Source organism: Procambarus clarkii, chromosome 20, assembly GCF_040958095.1.
Source record: "Procambarus clarkii isolate CNS0578487 chromosome 20, FALCON_Pclarkii_2.0, whole genome shotgun sequence".
In the NCBI taxonomy this organism is placed as follows: Eukaryota; Metazoa; Arthropoda; class Malacostraca; order Decapoda; family Cambaridae; genus Procambarus; species Procambarus clarkii.
The window spans coordinates 22,428,706-22,447,046 of NC_091169.1; the positions used below are offsets into that span (position 1 = coordinate 22,428,706).

Here is an 18,341-nt window from a genome sequence, read left to right on the forward strand (position 1 = left end):
CAGATAAAGCTTTAGCAGGCCGTTGCATTGACCTTATTAATGACAATGTGATGTCTCGCTACAGACAAGTGTTAAAATGTAGGGAAAAACAAATGTCTTTAGACAGATTCTTAGTAAGACAAACATGCAGTGAGCCACAACCAGTTACTAGTTGCATGCCTGAAAAACGTTGGAGAGAGAGTACCCCAGATAAGTCATCAGTGCCTGATGTTATAATGGAAGGGACCTTGGTCAACAAGGTAAGCTATAACTTGTACATACTATAGTACTAAATATTTGTGTGTATTAAGTATGAAAAGTATTTTGAAGTTAATCCATTCCACACTCCCAAAAATATTGTCAATTGACAGTATTTCTTATGGGAAAATTTTTTTGGGGTTACAAAAAGTCTCTGGGAACGGATTAAATTCGTAAACGGAGGGGCTACTGTAGTTGAATTTTGTACTTCATAGTCCAAAAAAATTCAGCTAAAAACAACCCTAAATATTCCTAGACCTAGTATAGCACACGTGTACTATATTTGACCTTGAATAGTGCATATTAGGCTTAGGAACCTTAGTTTAGTTTGTAACAGAGAAAATCTTTTTTGGTCTGTCCAAATTCAGATGTCAGATTTCTACTTTCTAATTGCGTTGAAGGTCGGTATACTGTATGTACTCTGGTATGCATTGTCACTATAAGTACTACCAAAACAGGAGGATGGGCTGCATATTCTGTAATATACTTTATGCTGTATTATGTTGCATATCATGAATTTTTAAAGAATATAAAAGTAGCAGCAATAGTAATAAAATCTATATAAACTTTATACCTTTTCAGAAATGCAACTTCCTGATGTGCCTAAGAGTAACCCGATGGCTTCACTTGGAATGTCATCACTATACTCCCCAGACAAGATGACCTGAGCTGTACAAAAAAATACTTAATAACAAGTGAAATTTTTAGTGTTTATTCTGGGAGGATTTCCTTCAGTGGGTTTCCTAGCTACCCACCTGGTTAGCTCTCAGCCTCAAGCAGTCCAACAGTCCCTTGGAGCCACAAGTGACCCTCGGGAACGAGGACCAGTCTGTCCCACTGGTCCTGGTGATACAAGATCATCTCAGGCCAAAAGGACAACCCTCCAGAAATGTAGATGCCCCCAAAACAAGCAACAGTGGTTACATAAACCATGTTAACATTCATTGTCCAGACCCAGCTCGCCCACCACCAGATGGCAACCCGGTACCCCCTCGCTGGCTGACCTGTTAGTTGCTATGGGCTCACCATAGCCTGTGCTACTTGGAACTTTTTTATCCCAGTAGCTGAATCTATAACAACAACTGTCAGTTGTGTACCTGGTGTGGTTGTGACACAACGTCTTGGTGCTTTGTTTTTTTTACTCCATTTCAGCAGTGTTGGCTTTCCTTTTGGGCTTCCTTTTTTTCTGCTTAATTTTTTTTTTTTTTTTTTTTTACCTACCTCAGTGTTGTGTGCCTTGAGTCTCATTTGTCTCGACTGCATGTGGCTAGGGTTCCCTTTTTTGTTGTCACTTATGTTGCCCCTGTCTTTCAGGGTTCTCTCCCTTGACGAGGTTTTTGAGTCCCCTCCTTGGAGTATCCTCCTTTGTAGGGGCCTCATCCTGGGTAGTGTCTGGGCTTAGACTCCTCTGCAGAGCCCAAAGACTGGGGTGGACCAGGGTTTGTTTTGGGGGTGCACAGTGGGTTTATTGCCAGCTCTTGCTCCAGTGGTAGCACATGCCTCCCTTTGTTGTGTTTTATCACAGGATCAGCATAATTACCTGAGTGTAGTTACAGGAAGAGCGCTACGCTCGTGGTGTACATACTTGTGGTTCTGTGCTCACTACACAATGGATCAGCCCATGCTACAACTCAGGCACTAGGACAGCATCACTTTTGAGGCAAAACATCTGCCACGATTAATGTCTAGGCCTCTTCACTGTTCATCTAGAATCCTCGACCAGTTCTTATTCTGGTCCCAAGCTTGAACAATTTCCAAGTTTTGCTTAAGAGACCTTGACTGAGCTGCCTAATTCTCCTATCCCTTTCTCCAGAGCCGTCCTCTATGCTCAAACCCATTCACTACAGTCTCTTTGACTCTATTGCCAATGGGGATCCAGATCCCTATCACTGTTCTTCCCCATTTTCCCTTGACCACCATACTTGCCGAATGGTCACAGCTGATGCCTACCCTCATCCTGTCACCTTAGACTGAAGCCGTTGTGAATAAAGTTACAGGTTTTGACCCTCTCCACCTTAAGCCCCAGAACTCTCACCTAAAGTGAGTTTTCCTTGTCTTCTTCCTTCCGCAGGGAAAAGTCTTTGACTCTTCCACCAATCCCACCTCTGGTCTGTAATCAGGAATTCATCAGTGCATAGCTACCCTATGTACTCTTTCTTCCTTACCTATGCCATTTGACCCAAATTTCACAAATTCATACTTCAGTTACCTAAAGTTTTTCCAGCTTGTTTGTTTACTTAGAGAAACTGGGATAAAAGTCATCAAGTGTTTCCAATATGTGAAATTAAATGGAATATGTGGAGCTTTTATGTCAATGTCTAAATTTTTGTGTTTAATCTCCTCGATCTACCTTTTAAACATCTGCTAGCACTGCTACTCTTTTAATCCAAAATTTTTCCTTTCCCCTATGTTTAAGTTAAGCATTCGTTCCACTGCTACTCAAATGATCAAGTTGGATGATGGTTTTTCTTTGTCTTTCACCCATTACTTTACATTATGTATTAAATATATAGCACATACATAAATACTGAAAATAAGCCTACAATGTAATATATACACCTACATAACATATAATCCTGTCCCTGGCAGAGCTCAAAGAAAGTGTCTTGCAACCTGTTCCTTGGCTTCTATTCTGCCTGGAAATGTCATCCAGAAATAGATTCAAACACTGATAGGTAAACACCAAATTGTGATTTGAGTGTAACTGCAGGCTGCTCATACACAATAACAACATTGCATAGTAAGCAATTAAAGATTTTGCTGGATTCCACCAATGTTAGATGAGCCAGAAGTTTGTAGTTCACTTCAATACACAAGGTAAAATGGGTTTACTCCAATGTCATTATGCCCTAGAAACTAATATGAAGGTCAGCTAATAATAGAAACAATGACCAGTATAAAATTTACATTGCAAGCAAAACATGGGCAAATGTGTATCGCGATGTACTCGATTGTCAGTACTTACCGAGATGTATTCGATACTGGTAATCGAGTACATCTCTGCATTACCACTCCATAACACAGATAGGATGAATTGATCATTTATAAACTTAAAGGCTACATTCAAATGCATTGTATTACTGTAGAATAAAATCTTTTAATAATGTGCCCCTCAAGATTAAAAAAAAAAATATTTCCTAACAAAAGGACTAATGGAAACAAGAATTCATTAATCTCATTCTTGCTTTAAAAATTATTGATAAGTCTATAATTTCACATACTACCACACACCTACTGTCAGGGTCATTCCTAAGTTTTTATACTCCCTGCTAAGTAGCAGAAATGATCAGAAAATACACAAGTTTCAAACTTAACTCCAATGCAAGATTTTGTTCTTTATTACACAAATTTTAATCAAAAAGTTTGAGAAACTAGTGAATTGTCAATATAAACAACAATTTTGTTTATATATCGGTGACTAACAGTGTACACACACACACAAATACCGAGTATATTGTATAGCGACTGAAGCAGAGTATACTGTATATTCCAGCAACTGTAGCAGTATACACATACAAAGAATACTGTATATGCCAGTGACTTTAGCAATGTACACATGCACATACTGGTATATACAGTACAGTATACTAGGTAAGTGTGTGTGTATACACACTGCTACAGTCACTGGTATATGCCATATACTCGGTGACTGTAGCAGTGTGTACACTACTGCTACCAGTGACAGTAGCAGTGTACAAACACACATACTGTATATACCAGTGACTAACAGTGTGCACAAATGCACATACTGAGTATACTATATATACCAATGACTGAACACACACACATACTGAGTACACTATATATACCAGTGGCTGTAGCAATGTGCACATACTGAGTATACTGTATATACCAGTAACTGTAGCAGTGTGTACATACATACTGAGCACACTGTACAAACCTTTCAGCAATTTAAGGACCAAGCGTGGCAGGATTCAGTTTAGAAAATATAAATTTGGACCAGGATTCGTCGAGTACGTTTGCAACTACTCTCAAATCCCGCTTCAATAACCATAGTGGCTTTTAAAATTTATTAAGGTTATTGAGCTTTGAAACTCTACAATTCATGGTTATAAACAATTTTGAAGGTCTTTAGTGCTCAGACTGTTTAATAAATGTAAAGCAGCCATAGTGGATGTCATCCACGGCTGGACGTACAGGTTTCCCAAGTGTATGCATCAATGCTTGACAATCCTGACTCGGGTAATTTGCTTATAGTGAAGGCCTCGTGACAACATTCAACTTTCCTCAGACTGCAGCTCACTAATAGACTCGGTGAGCTCAGTAACTGCCATCTGCAGGTCATTGTTGTTTTTCTCTACCTGTAGCAAGATACCTCGATGTCAAAAGTAAAATAATGCACAAGTTAACAACATGATCTATGATAGTGATGGGCAACAGGGGGCATTGAGGAGGAGGCATAGGTTCAGGGGGGCACTGAGGAGGAGGAAGGGAACAGGGGGGGGGGGGGGTACTGAGGAAGAAAGGGAACAGGGGGGGCCACTGAGGAGAAGGAAGGGGAACAGGGGGGGGGACTAAGGCGAAAGTAATTATCAAAAGAAGGCACTAACCGGGAAGGCTATGTAGCACCAGGAGGAGGAGGAGGAGGAAGGGGAACAGGGGGTGGGGGAGGTGGCACTGATGAGGTGGGTGGGAAAAGGACTAATGCCTTCTTACCCTGGGAGGGAGAGGGGAGGCTTATGTTCCTGACAGAGCCAAGTCTGATAGCATCAATGTAATGTGAAACAGCCGCTATCATCTCGGGTGGGGAGGAGGGAATAGGAATGGGTGACACGAGGTTGGTTGAGTGGAGGGTGGATACCGGCTCGGATGTCAGGTAGGGCTGATAAGAGAGATGGGACCAAGAGTTGGAGGGACCCACAGTGAATATAAAAAAGTGGAGAGGCAGCACAAAAATGATGGACAGGGAAAGACTGGGAGGGTAGGATGAAAATGCCGGATGATGACACCAGAGGAGCCCTCACTGACTCGGGACTGTAGGGAATCTTGTGGCTGTGTTGGGGTTCAGGCTTGAAAATGGTTGTGGACCTGGGAGGAGGGTGGAGTAGAGGAGTGACATGTAATGCAAATGCATAAGTCATGCCAGAAAAACAAAAGGTAGTTTATCTAATACTTTGCTTTGGGGAAAAATACAAAATCTTGCTGTCTAATGTGAAGGAATTCATTCATTCATTTATTCCTGTTCAAATTTATGATGTTGACAAGAACATGACATAAAAAAAAACAGGATGTTCATCACTGCAGTTGATGTCATGACATGGAAGGATGATCATTCTGTCCTAGAATGGTCTGAGGAACCACACTAAAGCTTAAAAAACAAGCACAGAATGTAATGAAACGTCAATTTCTGGGGACCTTCAGTGGCTCCCTGAAGCTACAGCTTCAATGTAGGTGCTACCAGTTGTAGAGTTCTCTGGGAACCTACTGGGAACCCAGTGCCAGAACCTGGTTCCCTCAGAGAGGCCAAGGGAGCTGTAGCATTTATATATCAAGTTATTTATGCCACCACCAAGGAAGTCATCGAGTCAAAAACCACAGCTGTGTGCCTCCGAGACCTGCAGGCTTGAAAACGGCCATGGAGCTTCCCAATTTAAACAAGACATTGAAAATGTTACAAAATTAGAAGCTGCTCGTTCACCCTACCCTTATTTGGAGGGGATGGGAGGGGAAAGGGACACAATGGCTCACAGGCTGCTTCACCATACGTCATCCATCAGGCTGCGAGCAGCCACGTCCAACAGCCTGGTTGACCAGACCATCAACCAGGAGACTTGGTGAGAGACGGGGCTGGCAGGACCCTGACCCTCAGAATCGGTGCAAGATATGAAGATACCATCAGACCAATGAATGATGTAAAAATCCAATCCCTTCGAGGAGGGTGGGTGTCAGGAAGCCACTGGGGCTCACCCAGAAATTGAAGTTTCTTTACATTCAATGCTGGCTTTCTGGGGGGAACCCCTTGTAGCTCCCTGAAGGTAACAACCCAGAGATAAGGAAGAGATGGGCACGTACCTACAGTGCTCTCTCCTCCCTGGTAACCTGGCAAAGACAAGACTGTCAGCCGAGAAAGCTGACCCAAGGCCACACAGGAGTGTTAAGGCCTGGGAACATTGATCAAGTACCAGGCAACCAACACCTGTTCAACCTCCAGAACCCATGTGCCCAAATATCAGCCCAGGGCATATTAGCAAAATCAGCCAATACCAAAACCTTTTATTGGAAAAGGTGCTGTAGTAATCATCAATGATTGAGTTGCCTCAGGTAATGTGGTAGCCACTACTGAGGAACTCAGTAGTGACTAGAGAAGTAGCAGGGTCAGGGAAGAGGCTGGGGAGGGAGATGATCAGAAGGGGCACCCAAAGGCAAACCCTGCTGTAGCCCCCCCACCACAGCTTGTCACCCCACAAGTCTGAGAGGATGGGATGCATACAGAAAAAGTCATGAAAATAACAGGAAATTGGACTTTGCACCCCACCCACCACAGAGCCCAACAAGAGGAGGCAACCTCAGGGGTAACAAGGAGCAAGGGGGTAGTTGAGTAAACCCACAGCCTCTGGGTTTGCTCAACAGATGAAGGAACATACTGCAGCGGAATATACGAATCTTCATGAATGGTAAAGACACCTGCAGCGTCAGAGCAGATAGGGGAACTAGAGCCACCATTTACTGCCTGCAGAAGATGCAAAGAGTCATCTCATCATGTCAAGGAACTACCTACTGAGGAGGGTAGAAGGCAATGAGACATCCATTTATTTTAATGTCGCTAAAAATATATAACTGTTTTGCCTACCGAGAAATGTACAAGCCCAAGCAACCCACCTAACCTACTGAGGTCAATACATAAAAAACATCAACATTATGGTACTTTAACTCTTACTAACACATTGCATTTTTAATGGACATGTCAGTACCCTATAAAATGTGATGTATTAGGTGAAAGAATGAGTTGAATGAGGAGGAAAATAGAAGAATGAGGAGCAGGAAAAAGGCAATGTGAAGGAATAAAATACATAAGAGCAAGAGAAAAACAAAACTGATCATGTTAAACTTACAGCAGCCATAATACTTTTATAGCTTTTAGCAATAAAATTAGTAATATTAGCAAGTTCCTCATGAAGCTGTTGAGTCTCTTGCAGGATCCTTACGCGTTCTGCTTCCATATCTTGAGCTACAATTTCATCTTCGGTCCGGTTACGAAGCACTTCTTCCAACAATCTGAAACACACACAAGCCGACAGTCATTAGGATTAGACACTTTTATAGTGTGTCCGTGAATAACATAAGATATCTCGTGGCTTTGAAGTGCTATTAGAGCCAAATACAGTATAGTGATTGATCTCGTAAGGTGTACCACAACACATTGAATGTAATGAAACACCATTTACTGGGCGAGTCCTGGAGGCTCCCCGGAACTATCCTGGCTGATAAGACTTTCCCCTAACGTTGGCATCAGTCTATGTGGGTGGAGTTCTAGGCTTGCCGAAGACCACGAGCCAGAACCTGGCCCCCCTCAGAGAGGCACGAGGAGCAATGGCCTATAGAAATGCACATGAGATTTTGGAGCATTCTATATCAGCCATTGACCGGGACAGGCACCCAGAAAAGTAAGCGCCCCAAAACAAACCCCTATTCTGGTTAAAACGAGAAAAATAGACAAACGAGTGGACAGAACTCTCCAATTGAAAACGAGCAAATGAGCATGACATCACACGAGGGGTGCCGCATGTCTGCCCAGCTCCCCCTTTCCCAGGTGGGGAAAGGGGGAGTTGTGTAGCACATCTTAAAGAGTGGGCTGACATGAGGTGTAGTAGATATATTGAAGAGTGGGCTACCATGTGTAGTAGAAATCTTGAAGAGTGGCATATCATGTTGTGTAGTAGATATCTTGAAGATCAGGCTACCATGTGGTGTAGATATCTTGAGTGGGCTACTGTTGTGTAGTAGAGAACAGTTACACAAATTAGGTTATCAGATAACCCTCAGAGTTAGAGTACTTACAACTTATTTTGGTTAATCTCGTCGAGAAGCCCTTCCTGCTTGAGCCTCCACGACTGCTGCATCTGAGACACTTTATCCTCGCGAGCTGCTAGCTGTTCCAGCAGCTGCTGAATCTGTGCGTCTTTGTCCTCCACTGCCTCCAGTAGTGATGCTTTGGACCGATCTAGTTCAGACAGCTCGGCCTGTATCTCTCTGTAAAACACACACACATTACTATGCCACCTAGGAAGTTAAATGCCATCAACTTTAACCCCTGAAGTATAGGTTATTGTCATATGTCTCCTGTATGATGCCGCTAAATGTTAATTTTAGTTATTATTGCTAGTTTTTTTTTATACAAATGACAAAAATGTGGTTATAACACATCTAAATGCATGTAATAAAGAGGTAAACCAAAACCACAAAAAACCTGCTATAGGTTTTAATTGCTTATAATAGATGAGGTACTGTACTAAGAGGGCCTGGAATGCATACACCAGAATCAAGATGGCTGCAGAGCAGTAATTTGAAAATTACTGTGATAAAAGCAAAGAGCAAAAAGCAAAGATAAAAGCAACCTAAGCTGTTGCAAACAGTGTGAGAACATGTAATTAGACAGCAGGTATAGGGAGCAATACACTTGGAGAATGACAAAGAAGTCTGAAGAAAAAGCAAGAAGAATGTTTTCTCCGGACTTAGTGGAAGGCCACCAAGATATTATAAGTGGAACTATGGCCTCTCCAAGCAGACCCCCACCAGGCAAGCTAAACAAAACAAGGGCCACGAAACCGCAGCTGGCCCCAAGGGTGGGGTAAATGCAGAGCAGCAAAAACCCCTACAGAAATGAAACCCGAACGCACATGGGAAGGGATCCCTAACACCCTAGGGTGTTAGGGACTCACAGGATCCCTAACAGTGCCCTCCACCCGACACTCCACCCACACTGGTGGTGGGGTGGTATGGTGTGGTGGGGATGTTGGGTGTGGAGAGGAGGGAATTGTGTACAAGAAGACTGGCGTTAAGCCTACTAGTGTGACGGTCAGGTCTCTCTCTGGCCCTCTGGGTCGTGGGGCAGTTGTTTATTCATTATTGTTTTCTTTTTGCCGTGAAGAGCTAGTGTGGTTACTACGCCCACCCCTGACACCCAGCACACTCGTACCCACTCCTGACACCCACACTCGCTCTAGCCTCCCAGCTTGTCTGAACCCTGCCCGACTCCCTCATTTCCTGGCGGTGGTGTACAGTGTGTTAGGCCCAGCATTTCACTTGTTTATCTCTCAGTGGTAAAGGTTCACATGTTATATTCTGAGGCAAGTCGACCCTTGGTTTTGGGGAGATTTTAGGCTTCAAACTCTGTACTTTACTTTAAGCTTCTATTTAGGCTTCTATCAGTATACACTGATTCGGCCAAATATCCGCTAGTCCGGCTTCTGTGGACATTCTGGCCAGATAGGGAGACAAGTTTATCTGGCCACGATTTGTGCCAGATTAGGGTGTTTTCCGGATTGGCGGCCTTCGGATTATAGAGCTTCTACAGTAATATCAGGAATTGACTAAACTGACAAAGAGGAATTCCTGAAACCAGCAACTACAAGAACAAGAGGACACATAATCAAGCTAAGGAAACAATGGCGCCAAAAATATATAAAACAAAATCTTTTGCAGAGTGGTAGACGATTGGAACAAGTGAGGCTGGTGGTGAAGGCCAACACTGTTAAATAGTTTCAAAGTATTATATGACAGAGTACTGGGAACATGGGAAAACCACGAGCATAGTTCTCATCCTGTAACTACACTTAGGTAATTATACACACATACAGCAATTAATATTAATGTATAAAAGCATATATATAACTGCCAACTTACTTCTTCTTTGTGAACTCTTGTTGAAGCTCAAGTGCAACAACCTTCAGCTCATTATTAAGGGTCTCAATTGCTGCAGTGTGTGTGCGCAGAACTTGTTTCATCTCCACTAGACGCTCACTTCTTGCCTGACTCTCACTCCTGTAAAATGATAATTTCCGCTCACGTTCCTCAATTTCTTGCCTCTCACTGGCCTGCACCACCTGACTTGCAAGCTTCTCCAGTTTTTCCTCATTCTGAAATAAATGTATCAGGGATTTTATCCTTTAATTTAACAGGCAATTAAATATCAGAATATTATTTTAAAATTTCAGTTTTGTTATACTGACATGATGAAATCCTTGTTATGAGAAACTAAGTTATCTGGCACATCATGGAGAACAAGAAGTTGGTAACCACAATACTTGTGCCTTTCTCAAAATCATCACTTCATCTGTGATCATGCATTCCTACACTCCCTTATTTGCAACAAACTCACTCCACATATAGCTACTGTATAAATGAAACCAAGTCACTGACCACATGAAGGCTCTGGCACACAGATGGCTCTTAGCTTATCCAGTACCTTGCATGATAGTTACTTTGCATTAAATATTGTTTATTCCTAATGGATATTTATAAGTTAGTCAAATAATGGTTTTGGCCTCCACCACCTTCTCACCTAACTTGTTCCAACCGTTTACCACTCTGTTTGCAAAAGTGAACTTTCTTATATTTCTTCGGCATCTTTGTTTAGTTAGTTTATATCTATGACCTCTTGTTCTTGAAGTTCCAGGTCTCAGGAAATCTTCCCTATCAATTTTATCAATTCCTGTTATTATTTTGAATGTACAGTAGTGATCATATCGCCTATTTTTCCTTCCATCTTCTAATTTTTGGCATATTTAATGCCTCTAACCTCTCCTTGTAACTCTTGTCCTTCAGTTCTTGGAGCCACTTAGTGGCATGTCTTTGTACCCTTTCCGGTTTGTTGATGTGCTACTTAATATATGGGCACCATACAACAGCTGCATATTCCACCTTTGGTCTAGTCGTGAACAATTTCTTTGGTATTTCACCATCCACGTAATTAAAAGCAATTCTCAAGTTAGAAAGTGTAACATAGGCTCCTCGCACAATGCTCTTAATGTGGTCCTCAGGTGATAGTTTTCTATCTAGAACCACCCCTAGATCTCTTTCTTTATCAGAATCCTTTAAAGATATCTCACATAATTTATAGGTTGTGTGGGGTCTATGTTCTCCTATTCCACAACATGGCATTTAATCACATTAAATTCCAATTGCCAAGTGGTGATCCATACACTTATTTCATCCAGGTCTTCTTGAAGGTAATGACAATCATACAAGTTTCTTATCTACCATAGTATCTTAGCAAATATGGTCAAATAATTATATAATCCTTTTGGTAGATCGTTTATGTAAACAATGAACATTACTGGTACAAGAACTGAACCCTGTGGTACTTCACTCCTGACATTTCTCCAGTCCATACATTGCCTCTGATTACTGCCCTCATTTTTCTATCAGTCAGAAAATTTTTCATCCATGTTAGAAGCTTACCTGTCACCCCTCCAATGAGTCCCAGTTTCCAGAACAACCTCTTATGTGGAACTCTGTCGAAAGACTTTTTTTTAGGTTCAGATAGATGCAGTCAACCCAACTATCTCTTTCCTGTAAAATCTCTGAGTCGGGTGGCGCACCACCATACCCTGTGTTTTGTCGGGTGGTGCAGTGCAGTGGATAATGAACAGGTGGGTATGGTATTAATGAACAGATGGGTACAATAATGAACAAGTGGCTATGGTAACGAAGAGGAACACATAGTCTTTATAACTAAAGGCTCACCTCAATAACCTCCAACTCGGCATCCTTGATGTTAGTGGTCAGGGTGGAGATACACATCTTAATGTTCTCCATTGCAGCTTTCATGTTCAACTTCTTGTTTTGACACTCCTGCAACTGTGCCTTTACCTCTGCTATCCGTTCCAGTTCCTCAAATAAAGACAAGTATAAATAAAATAGATAAATAAATAAATAAATAATTATTTTTTACATGCATAAAGACATTTATAGGCAACTGTAAAACTCGCCCTAGAAACGGAGATGGAGCCTAGCCTAGCTTAAAGGCCAGAGTGATGACAAAACTCTTGGCTTTAATTGGCTAATGGATGAAGAATTTAATAAAAGAAGCAGCAGTAACAAAGTAACAATAGTACTAACTTGCTCCTCACTTATCTGGTTCTCAGCATTCTCCAGTTTCAGATGTCTTATCTTGGCCTTTGCTTTCTCAATGTTTGCAAGCAACCTATCACGACTTTCTCGCTTGATAGACACCTGCAACAGTTACAAGTACCCATTACAGTCTTACCAATCACATTAACAACTCAGATAAACTTCATTTCTTATGGTGCCGTGTAAAGCACAACCTCACTATGGTACCATGTAAAGCACAACCTCACTATGGTGTCATGTAAAGCACAACCTCACAATGGTGCCAAGTAAAGCACTACCACTCTGTTGGTCTACCCCTGTCGCTACCACTCTGTTGGTCTACCCTGTCACTACCACTCTGTTGGTCTCTACAGTCTATATCACTAAAAGATATTGGTTTTACAGCCAAGAGTAAGCAGAAGGAAAATAGCTTACCTGCTCCTCAATACGGTTCATACTTTCTGAATATTCATTAGAGGAATAGAAGAACTCCACCAAGACTTTAAAAAACTGCTTTGTACGTGCTGGTTCTGTAAAACAGCAAAAAGTTAGCATGTTAATGGTTCGTGCTGGTTCTGTAAAACAACAAAAGTTAGCATGTACATGGTTTGTGCTGGTCCAATAAAATAACAAAAGTGTTTAGATCGCTTTGAAGTGATAGCGAGTCTTTTCCCATGTTTATTTCCCTCCCGATTTTTGTTATCATCGGCAAATTTGCAAATATTGCTACTCAAGCCTGAATCTAAATCATTTATATATATTATGAATAACAGAGGTCCCAGGACAGAGCCTTGAGGCACTCCACTTACAACATCATTTTCCCAGTCTGACTTAACCCCATTTATACTAACCGGAATGGAAGAATCCATGGTTCAATCAGGAATGTAAGGTAGTAAAGCAATTGAGTACAAGAACATGGAGAAACTACAGAAATAACAGAATGAGATAGAATGAGCAGGGAGATACCACAGGGTCAGGAATGTGTACAATGGGGCCTCGACTTACAATGCTAATCCGTTCCCAGAGACGGATCGTAAGTCGAAATATCGTAAGTCAAAGCGATTTTTCCCATAAGAAATAAAGGGATTTGAATTAATCCGTTCCCCACCCTCCAAAATATTAACATACAAATACACTTTATACTGAATACAATGTTTTTTTCTAACTACAATACAGTACCAAAGTTTCACTTACCTTTATGGAGGGCTCTTGATGGCGTATGGAAGATGGTGATGAGGGGGGAGGAGGAGAGTTGTTACTGTTTGGAAGGGTAGTCCCCTTCCATAATCACATCAGGCAGTGATGTTTTCTCTGGGGTACTCTCTCTCCTACGTTTTGCCTGAATACCACTAGGACCTGGTTGTGGTTCAGTGCTTGTTTGTCTCGCTATAAATGTGTCAAGAGACATTTGTTTTTCCCTTCTTTTTAACGTTAGTCGGTAATGATGCATCACAGTGTCACTGAATAGGTTAAGGCAACGACATACTGCAGCTTGATTTGGGCGAGTCGTTTCAGCAAAGGTTTGCAATTCTTCCCATATTGCACACATTTTCTTAATTTTTGAGGAAGAAACATCCTCTACTGGCACATCCTCCCCTGAAGAAATTTCCTCAGCTGCCTCTTCTTGCTGCTCCTTTTGAAGGGCTTGGAGTTCTTCGGTGGTCAGTTCTTCGTTGTGTTCTTCCACCAACTCCTCCACATCAGCACCATCCAACTCCAAACCCAATTGCCAACCCAGAGAAACAATTTCCTCAACAAGAGGCACTTCAGGTTCAGGCTCAAACCCCCTCAAAGTCTCGTTCTGCAACACATTCAGGCCACAGTTTTCTCCAGCCAGAGATCATGGTTCTTATAGTCACTTCTTGCCAGGCTTTGTCAAAAAGTTCTAAAACACTATAAATATTAAAATGTTTTTTCCAGAACTCTTTGAGGGTGAGGTTTGTGGCATCTGTCACTTCGACACATCTCCAGAAAAGTGCCTTTTCATAAAGTTTCTTAAAATTGGCAATGATTTTCTGGTCCATAGGCTGAAGTAGAAGAGTGGTGTTGGGAGTAAGGAACTTTATTGTAAGAAACTTAAATTCCTCATCCAATGAATACTCCAAGCCCAAGCCTGGAGGATGGGCAGGAGCATTATCGAGGAGAAGCAGGGCCTTGAGTGGCAAACTGTTCTCCTGCAAATATTTTTTTATGGCAGGGCACACCACCATATTCACCCACTCCGTAAAAAATTGCCTAGTCACCCATGTATTAGCATTAGCCTTCCACATCACACACATTTTGTGTTTCTGCACAATTATATTTTTTGAAAACCCTTGGATTTTCAGAATGATACACAAGCAAGGGTTTAATTTTCAAATTGTCACTCGCATTACCATACAACACATGAGTAAACTGATCTTTCATAGGCTTGTGTCCAGGCAATGACTCCTCCTCCTTGGTAATATATGTTTTCTTTGGCAATCTTTTCCAGAATAGCCCTGTCTCGTCACAATTAAACACTTGTTGTGGTAGGTATGCCTCACTCTGCACAAAAGCTTTAAATTCGCCAATGAATCTTTCAGCCGCTAGTTTGTCTGCGCTGGCAGCCTCCCCATGCCTCACAACACTATGAATTCCACTTCTTTTTCTAAATTTCTTAAACAATCCCCTGCTCGCCTTAAACTCTTTCACTTCTGCATCACTCGTTCCAGGGGTTTTCTTTAAAAGGTCTTCATGCAATTTTCTTGCCTTTTCACAAATGATGGCCTCTGAAACGCTATCACCCGCTAACTCCTTGTTGTGTATCCAAATTAATAATAACTGTTCAACATCCTCAAGTGTTTGTGTTCTATGTTTCGTGATTATTGATATGCCTTTTGCCACTTTAGCACTCATAATGTCCTTTTTCTTAGCCAGTATGGTGGATATCGTTGACCGCGATTTGTTGTACTGCCTAGCCAGTTGACCTACCCGCACACCATCTTCATATTTACGAATGATCTCTTGTTTCTGTTCTATGGTCATTCTTACATGGGATCTCATATGTAGAGCCTTACCACTGACTTTCCTGGGACTCATGGCGCGATATACAATAATTACTTTAATGTTCAAAATGCAAAAAAATCAACACAAAAGCGGAATTTCTTATAGGCGCAATCGTCACCAAGCGGGCAGCTGTAGTAAACTGAGGCAGGTCGGCCGCGTGACCGGGAACCATGCGCTCAGTCGACCCGAACGTGTACCAACAAATATCTGATGTCGAGTCGCATTTTTCGATGAAATTTATATCGTAACTCGAAATTATCGTAAGTAGGGGCAATCGTATGTTGAGGTGCCACTGTATCTCAAAGTGAGGAGAGAAGCAGAGACAGGATGAAAATGGTATTGCAATCAAAGCAATGACTCGACCAAAACTGCTCCACAGCCACATCAGGAGGAAAACTGCAGTGAAGGAACAAGTGATGAAACAGAGAAATGGGGAGAACAGATACACAGAATGACAGGGAGGTGTGTGAAGAACTCAACAAGAGATTCCAGGTCTTCACAATAGAGCAAGGAGACGCCTCTGTACTAAGAGGTGGTGGTAAACTAAGCAACCTCAGAGGAATTTAAGCTTACCAGTGATGAGGTCAAAAAGAATCTGTTGGAGCTGAATGTGACAAAGGCTGTTGGGCCTGATAGAATCTCACCATGGATACTAAAAGAGGGTGCAGAAGCACTAAGTGTGACACACACTTCACAACCTACAAAATCCTCAGAGGAATCGACCGGGTAAACAAGGATAAACTATTCAACACTGGTGGGACGCGAACAAGGGGACACAGGTGGAAACTGAGTACCCACATGAGCCACAGAGACGTTAGAAGGAACTTTTTCAGTGTCAGAGTAGTTAACGGATGGAATGCATTAGGCAGTGATGTGGTGGAGGCTGACTCCATACACAGTTTCAAATGTAGATATGATAGAGCCCAGTAGGCTCAGGAATCTGTACACCAGTTGATTGACAGTTGAGAGGCAGGACCAAAGAGTCAAAGCTCAACCCCCGCAAGCACAAATAGGTGAGTACAAATAGGCGAGTACACTATGGTGAATAACAGGGCATTGGAAACGGGAGACCTACTGCAAAGCTGGAAGACAGCTAATGTAGTCCCAATATTGAAAAAGGGTGACAGGCACTGAACTTCAAGCCAGTTTTCCTAACTTATATACCATGCAAGATGATGGAGAAGATCGAGAGAGAAAAAGGCCCATAGAATACTGGATAGGAGCTTTGTAACACACCAGCAGCATGGGTTCAGGGATGGTAAATTGTACCTCACAGAGTTAATATTAATAGACTTTTATGACAAGGCAACAAAAATTAGGCAAGAAAAAGAAGGGTAGGCAGACTGTACTTTCTTAGGCTGTCAGAAAGCCTTTGACACAATACCCTATAAGAGGCTGTTACAAAAGTTGAAGAAACATGCAGGAGTAAAAGGTAAAGTGCTCCAGTGGATAAGGGAGTATCTAAGCAATAGGGAACCAAGAGTCAGTGCTCAATCTTGCAGGCACAAATAGGTGAATACAAATATGTGAGTACACTATGGGGGTGTTTTGTACCCAGTTTCAAATGAACTATTCATTTTAAATTATTCTTTCCCAGTCTCTGTTTGCTGTTTCTGTGCTTTATTTTCACGAACGATTCAGTTGACTTACCTTTCTTCCACTTTCTGGTTGCTTTTCCAGTGAGGGAGATCATAACAATCCCCTGCTCCCTGTGCCTCTGCGAGGGGGTGGGATGAGGGGGTGGGGGGGGTGGGTGGGTAGAGGGGCCACAATCTGCCCAAGGTTGGCCAAAAGGACACCTATGACTGATGTGACTAAATAATGGGAAGCTACCTCCATGTATTACTTCAGGGAGCCACCAAGGGGCTCTCACCTCACAAAGGCCAACAATACATTTACTGGGATGAAAAAAGTTTACAGTAAACTTACTGGGGTCAAAAAGGTCAGCAGGCATGAAGGAATCATCATCACACAGGAGCTTGAAGAACATTTTGATAACCTTAGACAGAGCCACGATCCTCATGGTACTGCGGTACAAATCTGCATGTTGCTGCACCGACTCACACACATCAAATGGTAACTGCGGGAAAAAAAAAAAATCAATGCTCTGCTAACAATTAATGGCAACATCTTATTGTTCAGTCAAAACTAAATGTTCACCAACATCTAAAGAGTACACTTTTTAAGGCTCACTTGATTGACCAGCTCCAAGTTGGCTCCAAAATCCCGAATGCAGTGAAAGTAAATCTTCTGCACAAACTCTGGCTTACATTGTCTGACATCAAGGGCAGTGACCTTTATTTCAAACAGTGCACTAAACACATCAGCAATCTGTTCATCAAGAGTATTGTCAGACATCTTGCAGCGGAGAGCTCTGTTTTTTACAGGGTTCTGTAAAACAGTGAACAATGATAATTAGCAAAGTAATATCAAGCAGGCCCATGATATCTGAGTTTCACATACAGTATTTCACATTTTAACCCCTACACTGCACACATTTAAAATTTGACACTGTGGTGCACTGGAAAAAATTGTCCTGAAAAAATAATTCTTCATTTCACCTTGTTAATTAGCACACAGGATATAACTTTCCTTATTAAGACTACTCAACAGCTCGTTCGATAGAGCTTGGGGCTCACACGCGTGGGATCCTCAGTTCGAGTCTCCTAGAGCCCAGGTGAATGGAATAGCATACAGGAAGCACAAAATATATATACTGTATAGTCGAACCTCAGTATTCAAACGTGATCGGTTCCTGAAGGCAGGACGAATGGCAAAAAATTTGAACACTGAACAATTTCTTCCCATAAGGAATTACAGTACAGTATATAAATTGGATTAATCCATTCCAGACCACAAAATATATATTTTTGCAATTAAATTAAATACTGTAAATGGTAAGACAGTATGCACATTATCTGCATTTAAGAGAGTTGATGGCGTATATGGAAGGTGGTGAGGCAGAGGAAGAGATGTTATTCTTTGGCAGGGGAGTCCCCTACCAT

At 41.9% G+C, this 18,341-nt stretch overlaps 2 protein-coding genes across 7 annotated transcripts in view; one reads left to right on the plus strand and one right to left on the minus strand.

The window, feature by feature from the left end:
• The window catches only part of LOC123755481 (charged multivesicular body protein 7), a 28,933-nt gene extending 25,592 nt beyond the window's left edge, over window positions 1-3,341 (plus strand). For 2 of the 4 annotated variants that reach the window (XM_045738211.2, XM_045738212.2), the window contains exon 10: window positions 820-2,607. In XM_045738211.2, the coding sequence (XP_045594167.1) occupies window positions 820-905 (86 nt within the window). In that variant the 3' untranslated portion in view covers window positions 906-2,607. Of the gene's footprint in view, window positions 1-819 lie in introns of all 4 variants that reach the window. The other 2 variants (XM_045738210.2, XM_069327690.1) reach the window with 2 other exon arrangements.
• LOC123755479 (golgin subfamily A member 3) overlaps window positions 3,126-18,341 on the minus strand; it is a 19,677-nt gene continuing 4,461 nt past the window's right edge. For 2 of the 3 annotated variants that reach the window (XM_045738206.2, XM_069327689.1), the window contains exons 2-10: window positions 17,530-17,727; window positions 17,266-17,416; window positions 12,745-12,839; window positions 12,319-12,432; window positions 11,944-12,090; window positions 10,102-10,334; window positions 8,257-8,448; window positions 7,311-7,473; window positions 4,254-4,555 (exon numbers count right to left, since the gene is read on the minus strand). In XM_045738206.2, the coding sequence (XP_045594162.2) occupies window positions 4,376-4,555; window positions 7,311-7,473; window positions 8,257-8,448; window positions 10,102-10,334; window positions 11,944-12,090; window positions 12,319-12,432; window positions 12,745-12,839; window positions 17,266-17,416; window positions 17,530-17,694 (1,440 nt within the window). In that variant the 5' untranslated portion in view covers window positions 17,695-17,727 and the 3' untranslated portion in view covers window positions 4,254-4,375. Of the gene's footprint in view, window positions 4,560-7,310; window positions 7,474-8,256; window positions 8,449-10,101; window positions 10,335-11,943; window positions 12,091-12,318; window positions 12,433-12,744; window positions 12,840-17,265; window positions 17,417-17,529; window positions 17,728-18,341 lie in introns of all 3 variants that reach the window. The other variant, XM_045738208.2, reaches the window with a different exon arrangement.